We start from the raw sequence: 10,073 nt of genomic DNA on the forward strand, positions 1-10,073 counted from the left end.
AAAAAAAAAAAAAAAAAAAAAAAAAAAAAAAAAAAAAAAGTCCCTACCACAGTGCCGCTATGAGGATTCAGTGAGCTGTTCCATGCAGAGCCCTTAGCTCAGGGCCTGGCATAAAATAAGCACATCTACATGCCAGCTACTGTTATTTTTATCATTGCCCTCTGGATGGGGGCAGGGGACTCCCAGTTTTCCTTTTTTTCACAGACAGGGTCTCCCTGTGTTTCCCAGGCTGGAGTGCAGCAGCTATTCACAGGCACCATAGCTCACCGTAGCCCCAAACTCCTGGGCTCACGCAATCCTCCTGCCTCTGCCTCCCAAGAGCTGGAACCACAGGCACATGCTGGTGGGACTCCCATTTCTGCGCCTTCGTTCATATTGTCCCCCCTTCCTAGAACAACATTAACCTACATGTTTATTCATTCCTTGCTTTGTTCGTTTGTTCATTCATCTATTCATTCAGCAGCATTAGCACCTTCTCTAGGCCCAATTCCGGACACTGGGAAGCAGGAAACAAAAGACTCAATCCCTGCCCTGGGGAACTCGCAGATTTTTGGGGTTCCTTCTTTGCCTCTCAACCTCTCACAATCCAAACAAAACCCCTATTAAATGCTACCTTCACCTTCCTGGGATGCCTTTCCTGATCCCTTACCAGAATGCCCCAATGCGCCCTCCACCTTTTTTTTTTCTTTTCTTTTTTAGAGACAGAGTCTCACTCTGTCACCCAGGCTGCAGTGCAATGGTGTGATCTTGGCTCACTGCAACCTCCGCCTCCCAGGTTCAAGGGATTCTCCTGCCTCAGCCTCCCGAGTAGCTGGGATTACAGACACGTGCCACCATGCCTGGCTAATTTTTGTATTTTCAGTAGAGATGGGGTTTCACCATGTTGGTCAGGCTGGTCTTGAACTCCTGACTTCATGATCTGCCCACCTCGGCCTCCCAAAGTGCTGGGATTACAGGTGTGAGCCACCGCACCCAGGCTTTTTTTTTTTTTTTTTTTTTTTTTTTTTTTTTGAGAGACAGTCCTGCTCTTTCGCCTAGGCTGGAGTACAATGGCGTGATCGCTTGGTCACTGCACCCTCTGCCTCCTGGGTTCAAGTGATTCTTCTGCCTCAGCCTTGAGAGTAGCTGGGATTACAAGCACACACCAGCACACCGGGGTAATTTTTGTATTTTTAGTAGAGATGGGGTTTTCACAATATTAGCCATGCTGGTCTTGAACTCCTGGACTCAAGTGATCCACCCCTCTCGGCCTCCCAAAGTGCTGGGATTACAGGTATGAGCCAGCACGCCCTGCCCTCTTTTTTTTTTTTTTTTAAATAGGGTCTCACTCTGTCACCCAGGCAGTGCAGTGGTGCGATCTTGACTCACTGCAACCTCTGTCTCCCAGGCTCAAGTGATTCTCCTACCTCAGCCTCCTGAGTAGCTGGGATTACAGGTGTGGGCCACCATGTCTGGCTAATTTTTCTTTTTCTTTTTTTCGTAGAGATAGGGTTTTGCCATGTTGCCCAGGCTGGTCTCAAACTCCTGAACTCAAGCAATCCACCCACCTTGACCTCCCAAAGTAATTTTTTGTATTTTTTGTAGAGATGGGGTCTTGCTATGTTGCCCAGGCTGGTCTTAAACTCCTGGACTCACACGATCCACCTGCCTTGGCCTCCCAAAGTGCTGGGATTATGGGTGTGAGCCACCACACCCAGCCCAGTGTCCCATATTTGGGCCTTTCTTCTTTGTCCTGCCTGGGCTTGGGAGGAGGTCACCCAGGACAGAGGCCCCTTATTCCAGCCCTGCCCAGCCTAAACTCACTGCCTTTCCATGAAGGTGAGATGAACGGGCAACAGGCCAGGTTTTGTACACAGATGAAAACGCAGGAATGAAGAGGGAGCTTTTGAAAGATGGGTTTGCAAAACTCTGCCACAACCTGTGCCCTCTGCTCCGAGGGGCATGCTGGGCTGCCTGCTGTTAGGTCCCTAACCCTCAACTGCCTGCTCAGGGCTGGTTGGTACGGCCACAGTCAGGGGGGCCCCTATCCTATTACCTTCCCATGCCAGGTGGGGCCCCCACCTGCCCGTGACTCAGGAGAATTTCACGCCTGCCTGCCTGCCCGCTGGCCCTCTGAGTCAGGACCTGACCAGCTGGGAGGGGCAGCACCTGAGCAGTGGGTCAGCACCATCCTCCAGGGAAGCTGCAGGGAGTGGGGTGGGGAGAAAGGCAGGTCCCAGAGTGGGCAGCTGAGGAAGATGGAGAAGTTGGGGTAAGGGCTGGCCCTTACCTTGGGGCAGATGAGGCCCCAGCATAAATGCCTTACCTTGAGGTAAGGGCTGGCCCCACCCCAGACTCTAGACATGCAGTCACTCCCTCTACCAAGAGGAACCAACAGGAAGAGACAAGGGCCTCACCTACCTCTCCATCCCCCCTTGCCCGCTCAGAGTGCCCTCCCTCAGGCCCTTTGCCTGGTGGGGGCGGTGTGACCTGGTGGCTAGAAGCACTAGCTTTAGGTTTAGATGCGCCTGGCTTAAGACCCAGCTCCGGCACTCACCAGCTATGTGTCCTTAGGACAGTCTCCTCACTGGTTAAAGGGGAAGAGTGTCACGCCATGATGTGGGAGGGAGGATGGACTGGCAGATGAGGCCCCAGCATAAATGCTCACCACCGGGAAAGCTGGTGGCCAGGAGCAGTGTCCACACGAGCCCCCATCCATCCTTCCAGGTGGTGACACCTTCTCCAGTGATATGGATTGGCTGTGTGTCCCCACACAAATCTCATCTCGAATTGTAATGCCCACGTGTCGAGGGAAGGATCTGGTGGGAGGTGATTGAATCGTGAAGGTGGTTTTCCCCATGCTGTTCTTGTGATAGTGAGGGAGATTTTTTTTTTTTTTTGATGGAGTCAGGCTGGAGTGCAGTAGTGCGATCTTGCTCACTGTAGCCTCTGCCTCCTGGGTTCAAGTGATTCTCCTGCCTCAGCCTCCTGAGTAGCTGAGATTACACGTGTGTCACTATACCTGGCTAATTTTTGTTTTTTTGTTTTTTTGTTGAGACGGAGTATCGCTCCTGTTGCCTAGGCTGGAGTGCAATAGCACGATCTCTGCTTACCGCAACCTCCGCCTCCCATGTTCAAGCGATTCTCCTGCCTCAGCCTCCTGAGTAGCTGAGATTACATACATGTGCCACCATGCCTGGCTAATTTTGTATTTTTAGTAGAGACAGGGTTTCTCCATGTTGGTCAGGCTGGTCTCGAACTTCTGACCTCAGGTGATCCACCCGCCTTGGCCTCCCAAAGGGCTGGGATCACAGGCGTGAGCCACTGTGCCCAGCCTAATTTTTGTACTTTTAGTAGAGATGGGGTTTTACAATGTTGGCCAGGCTGGACTCGAACTCTTGACCTCGAGTGACCTGCCCACCTTGGCCTCCCAAAGAGCAGGGATTACAGGTGTGAGCCACCGCGCTTGGCCAACAGTGAGGACGTTCTTACGAGATCTGATGGTTCAAAAGTGTGGTGCTTCCCCCTTCTCTCTTTCTCTCTCCTGCTGCCACGTAAGAAGTGCCTTGGTTCCCCTTCACCTTCCACCATGATTGTAGGTTTGCTGAGGCCTCCCCAGCCATGCAGAGCTGTGAGTCAATTAAACCTCTTTTCTTTTCTTTCTTTTTTTTTTTTGAGACAGAGTCTCGCTCTGTCACCCAGGCTGGAGTGCAGTGGCACGATCTCAGCTCACTGCAACCACCACTTTCCAGGTTCAAGCGATTCTCTCGCCTCAGCCTCCCAAGTAGCTGGGATTATAGGTGCTTGCCACCACGCCTGGCTAATTTTTGTATTTTTAGTAGAGACAGGGTTTCGCCATGTTGGCCAGGCTGGTCTCAAACTCCTGACCTCAGGTGATCTGATTGCCTCGGCCTCCCAAAGTGTTGGGATTACAGGCGTGAGCCACCGCGCCCGGCCAACCTCTTTTCTTTATAAATTACCCAGTCTCAGGTAGTTCTTTATAGCAGTGTGAAAATGGACTAATACCCCCAGCCCCTCCCCAGCTTCTGACCTTTGTCCTAGAGTAGGGGCCTCTCATTGTGAAGGGCACTGGTGCCCTTGCATCTGAACTCCCAGCTTGAGTCACCTTCTTGATCTGAGCTGCAGGGCAGCCTGCTGGGAATCTCTTGGGAAACATGTTTCAGTGCTTTGCAAATGCCCATGGTAATGACACCGTCACCCACCATTCTCTAAGGATCTGTGCGTGGCTGTGTACTGGCGCCGTCTCTGATCCTGGCAAGCTTGGAACATCAGTACAACCTTCACTTTCTGATGATGCTCAGAGAGAGGAAATGACTTGTTCAAGGTGATACACTGAACAGCTGGCTAGTGACAGAGCCAGGTCTTTCTGGCTGCAGAGGCCAGGCTGTGTCCCCAGCCACCTGCCTTTCCTGAGGTTACCAACTCCAGTTCCTGGAGGCAGAAAGGGGCTGGGTTTCCCCTCTGGCTTGTAACTGTCACAGCCCATTCCCCCACTCGGGAGGTCATCCTAGAGACTCTGTCTGTACCTTCTGTTGTGTTGTTCTTTGACCCCCAGGCAGGGTCACCCTCTGTCCATGGGACCAATGGCACCTAATCTTATCTGTTTGGCCGTCCTCAGCCAGAAAAGAAGGGCTGAGCCTGTGCTGGACCAGGACAGAGATGACTCAGGTTTGGGTCTGCCCTCCAGGGGCTATAGACAGAAAATGGATCATTACCAAGATAGCGGACCTGGGCAAAGGGGAGTATCGGGGTATCCCTGGTTAGGACACCCATGGGAGTCCAAGTGCGAACAAGGAAGGACTCAGGGGGCTCTAGCCAGCAGAGCCGGGTGCTCCCCACCACCTCCTATCCCCATGCTGGTGTGGGGGCTGCTAGGCTTTGAACCTGTGGGAATGGTTGCAGCTCCAAATGCCAGCCAGGACTGGGCAGAGGCTGGCACCCCAGCCTGGGGCTCCCCCCTGTTCCAGGAGCTCTCTCCACCTTGCCCTCCCCTGCTGCCCTGAACCCAGGGCTGGGCCACAGCCGGATGAGGGTCACGGAGGTCCCTCCAAATTCTCAGGCTGCTCTCGGCCCTCTGCTCTGTGCAGGAAGTCTGGGAGATGGGACTCCAGCCTCCTGGCTGCTGGCCCCTTGGGCTTCAAGGGCTGCCTGGAGGAAGAGTCTGGTGCTAGAGACAGGGGCAAGAGGAGGCTGGGTCCAGCAGGCAGAGCACTGGGGGCTGTGGAGAAGGCCCTGGTAGGGAGTGGGAAGACCAGGGCTCTAGATCAGTGCCGCCCCCGCTGAGCCATGTGCCCCCAGGCAAGCCTCTGGGCTCTGGACTCAGTTTTCCCATCTGCAAAATGAACCCTTTCCAGCTCTTGCACATTGTGGGATTTATATATATATATATATATATATATATATTTTTTTTTTTGAGACAGAGTCTCGCTCTGTTGTCCCCGAGCTGGAGTGCAGTGGAGCGATCTTGGTTCACTGCAACCTCCGCCTCCTGAATTCAAGCGATTCTCCTGCCTCAGCTTCCCGAGTAGCTGGGATTACAGGCGTGTGCTAGTATGCCCGGGTACTTTTTTTTGTATTTTTGGTAGACATGGGGTTTCACCATGTTGGCCAGGCTGGTCTTGAACTTCTGACCTCAGGTGATCCACCCGCCTTGGCCTCCCAGAGAGCTGGGATTACAGGCATGAGCCACCACGCCCGGCCCATTGTGGGCTCTTTAAAAGAAGAGGACTCTCCTGCTCCAGGGAACCCAGGGCCCCCCGACAGGGGAAGAGCCTGGACAAATCCGGCCCATTTTCCTGGTGACAAGCATGCCCTCCCCCCATTTCTGGCCTGCCCCAGCATGTCCCTCAAAGCATTCACATCTTATCAACTGCAAGACGCCCATTTCCACGTCAGAACTGCTCTGAAGCTGGGATGGTCTCACCATCAAGGACATTTCAGAGCTGGTGGTGAGGCACCAGCCCTCCAGCCCCCGCCCATCAGGTGCCTTCCCCTGGGCCTGGGCCACCTGTCCCTGTGTGGTGCTTTTCCCTGGGTGCTCTCATTGGGTTCCCATGGGCAGCATCCAGAAACATGTTTCCCCCAACTTAAAAAAAAGTATGATCAAAGAAGGTGACATCAGCTCCACAAGCCACTAAACAAAAGTGACTCAATGCCACTGCAGCAGAAAGCCATGGCGGGGCCCAATACAGCCCCGGGGGTCACAGCCAAGGGTGGGAGACAGGCAGGACATCATCGTGATAAGAACTACAGTGTGATAAGAACCAGGGTAGGCCCGACCCGTCCTGCTTGTGCTCAGATGCCCCAGCACCTGTACAACCCCAGGGGCTTTGAGGATGCTGGGAAGAAAAGAAGGAAGAATGCCAGTTGCAGTGGCTCAAGCCGGTATTCCCAGCACTTTGGGAGGCTGAGGCGGGCAGATCGCTTGAGGCCAGGAGTTCGAGACCAGCCTGACCAACATGGCAAAACCCCGTCTCTACTAAAAATAAAAAAATTGGCCAGGCGAGGTGGCTCACACCCGTAATCCCAGTACTTTGGGAGGCCAAGGCGGGCGGATCACAAGGTCAAGAGATGGAGACCATTCTGGCCAACATGGTGAAATGCTGTCTCTACTAAAAAAATACAAAAATTAGCTGGGCACGGTAGCACGCACCTGTAGTCCCAGCTACTCGGGAGGCTGAGGTGGGAGAATCACTTGAACCTGGGAGGCGAAGGTTGCAGTGAGCCGAGATTGCTCCACTGCACTCTAGCCTGGGTGATAGAGTGAGACTCCGTCTCAGAAATAAAATAATAAAAAAAATTAGCCAGGCGTGGTGTTGGGTGCCTATAATCCCAGCTTCTCAGGGGGCTGAGGCAAGAGAATCGCTTGAGCCCGAGAGGCGGAGGTTGCAGTGAGCTGAGATTGTGCCAATATCACTCCAGCCTGGGTGACAGTGAGACTCTGTCTCAAAAAAAAAAAAAAAAAAAAAAGAGGAGATGCTGGGAGCAACTCCATGGACTCCCAGGACAACAGAGCTGAGAGGTGGCAGAGCAGGGGCCCCCTGGTGCCTGTGGAGTCTGCCTGGGCAGTCAGCATGTCAGGAAGGATTAACAGTGGGCATGCCTACAGCGCCAAGGACGTGCCAGGTACTGCACTGGAGCTGCCTATCAGCCTTCCCTGGGCTCCACCTCACCACCGCCCTTACAGTCCCTCTACCCCATGGGGTTGTTGTGAGGAAATTGAGGCTTAGAGAAGCTAAGCAAGTTACAAAAGGGCACGGGGCTCATAAAAGGAGAGCAGAGAGGGGGCCCAGCAGCTGAGGCTACAGCTGGTGTGCTCCCACCCTCCAAGGCAGAGCCCATGGCACATGCATTCCAGCGGCAAGAGCTGGAGGGGAGAATATGTTTCCCAAGAGTGACATGTGCCAACTCTCCGTGAGTCCTTCGTGTGCGCAGGCCGGGGCTAAGTGCTTGACGTCTATTAACTCACTGTCACAGTGACCCTGTGCGGTGGGCGCTGTCACCCACCTGTGATGTAGTTAGGGACACAGGCACAGCGGGGTTAGGGGACTTGCGCAAGGGCACACAGCTGTAAGTGGCAAAGCCATAATTTTAACCTAGGCAGTCTGGCTCCCAAGCCCTCAGGCCCTCTTGGCGGAATTGTGCGGCCAAGTGCTGTCTTAGGATGTTGTGTGCACCCAGGTCGCCTCACTCAGTTCTTGTGACACCCCTCCCCGGTAGGTGCCATTCCTCCCTAACATCACTGAGGCCTTCATTCCCAATGGCTGGGGGAGAAGAACTCTGCCCGGGACCCCAGGCCCCGCTGGGAGACCCCTCGGAGGCCGGGGCAGGCGCACAGCCTGGGCCGTCCGGCACGGACCTGCACACCCGGGCGCGCGAGCGGAACCGGGCGAGGCGGAGACGCTGGGCACTCACCTCGGGGAAGGCCCCATCGGCGAAGACCATCAGCAGCGACGTCTTCCCGCAGCCGCCGTCGCCCACCAGGACCACCTTGACCGACCGCACGCCTGGTGGCGCCTCCTCGCCCGCGGCCTGGGCCGCCGTCATCCCGGGGCCGGGCGCGGAGAGGGCGGGCGGGCGGCTGCAGCGCAGGGCAGACTGCGCGGGGCAGGCCCGGCGGGGCAGGAATGTGGAAGGGGCGGGGCGGCGGGAGGAAGTGCGAGCCGGGCGCCCCGAGAGCCAGGTGAGAGGCCCGGGCGGCTGGGCTGGGGCCCTTCCTCTCAAGGCCGTCTAGGTCCTTGAAGAAACGCTGCCCGAGCACCTACTGTGAGCGGGCCGCGCTGGGGCCACGGGAGGTCGGAAGGGAGAAGACAAACAGCGGGACCATGACAGTGGGGGCGGGGGTGTGCTCAGGGACTGGGTCCCAGATCCAGGCAGGAGCCAGTGACCTTTACTGAATGAGTGAATGAATGGTGCATTTCCCCAGGGGCTTAGGACGGAGGACAACACAGGCGTTTCATGCCAGGTGGGAAGGGCATGACCCCCTTCACTGGCCCTACCAGGCCTGGCTTGCCTCCCTCCACCAGCACCAGGAAGTTCTGCTGAAGGTGGGCAGCCACCAGACACCCTGGCTGGCCACGTTCTAGGGAAAGAGAACCTTCCCTCTATAAAGTGTGAGTGTTTCTTATTATTGCACCATGAGACCTCCTCCTGGTGCCCAAGGGCCTGGGGACCCTGAACTGTTCAAGACAAAATCCAGGCCCTGCCTTGAGAAGCCCACAGCCTAGAATACTAGACAGGCAGGACATCAGTGTGATCAGAACTACAACGTGGGTAGGGACAGGCAGCGGGACAGGAGTAGGGGAAAGGAGCTCCTCGCCCAGGTTGAGTGAGTCAGGAAGCCCTTCAGAGTCTTGAGGAAAAAGTGAGACACAGTCAGATGGGGGAGGGAGAAGGTGTTCCACAGGACAGAGCGGCAGGGGCGAGGCTCTGGAGGCCGGAGCGAGCGGAATGCTGCCCCCCCCCCCGCCCCCACAGAGGGCGAGTCTCCCTTGCACAGTGGTGCAGCAAGAGGAGCTGGTGCTTGCACAGTGGAGCACTTTGGATGCCAGCAGTAAATCCAGCATTGAACTGGGAACTTACTGTCACCTGATCCCTCCACTTCTCCTAATGGCCAGAGTTGAAATCTTTTGAAAATGGGCACAAGGGTCTTCCCAGATCTTGGACTGAGTGTTTACATTGAAGCTTAAAAGAACAGGGGGCAGACATCATTAGGTTACTCCCAATTTATGCTGGTCATGACATCACCCCTTATGGAGTTCCAAGTCAGGCAGGTGAAAAAGCACCTTCAACCTCCTTTAAACTCACTGTGGTCTAAAGAGGCAGCCAGGGCAAGAGTCACTATGTGGAGAGGCGAGTCCAGCTCCTTGACTCCTCTCCCCGGCTCCCGCTCCGGGCTGTGGTCCACAGGCTGGATGGAGCCCTACTTGGAGGGAAGGAGCCTCCCCAGGACAGCTCTGCCTTCCAGGTGCCTCTTCCTCCCCGAAACTGCCATAGGGCTGGGCAGTGACTTGACACGGGCTGGGCAGGTAGCTCCTGAGCAGGGCTGTCCGCCCCAAGGAGTGGTGAGAGGGGCCCCACCCCCTCGGATCAGCTGTCAGCGTCATCCTCCCCACTGCTGCTGTCATCAGGCCTTGGGTGGCAAGGCTGGAAGGCAGGTGGGGCCAGACTGGGGGTGGAGCGAGCTGAGAGTCAGGCAGAGGCATTTGGCCTTGGTTGCTATAGGGATAATCTCTGTAATGACACACTTGATGTCTGTCATGCTGTACAGTTTCACTGAACATTTCCTAGTACTAACAGCACCCATGAATGGATTGCAAGCCACGTGTAGGCACTGTTCCCTAGGAGGTAGGGACTCTTACCTCCATTTCACAGATGAGGAGCCTGAGGCCCAGAGAGGCTAAGTTGTTGACTAAGATCCACAGCTAGTAAGAGGCTGAACTAGAATTTGGATCCAGGTGTGACCCCAAAGCCAGGCTGTCTCCCTCCATCACACCTCATCTGCGCAACTGCAATTTTGTTCAGCTCTCAGACCATGACGTGGACCAAGCAGATGACCTGCTTCCCCCCATTTT

The 10,073-nt window shown here is 55.3% G+C and overlaps 1 protein-coding gene across 2 annotated transcripts in view; it reads right to left on the reverse strand.

The window, feature by feature from the left end:
* The window catches only part of RHOD (ras homolog family member D), a 16,151-nt gene extending 8,029 nt beyond the window's left edge, over positions 1-8,122 (reverse strand). For both annotated transcript variants that reach the window (XM_023186378.1, XM_023186377.1), the window contains exon 1: positions 7,915-8,122. In XM_023186378.1, the coding sequence (XP_023042146.1) occupies positions 7,915-8,046 (132 nt within the window). In that variant the 5' untranslated portion in view covers positions 8,047-8,122. The remainder of the gene's footprint in view (positions 1-7,914) is intronic.
* Positions 8,123-10,073: the final 1,951 nt, after the last annotated feature.

The sequence above is a fragment of the Piliocolobus tephrosceles genome, chromosome 13, assembly GCF_002776525.5.
Source record: "Piliocolobus tephrosceles isolate RC106 chromosome 13, ASM277652v3, whole genome shotgun sequence".
NCBI lineage: Eukaryota > Metazoa > Chordata > Mammalia > Primates > Cercopithecidae > Piliocolobus > Piliocolobus tephrosceles.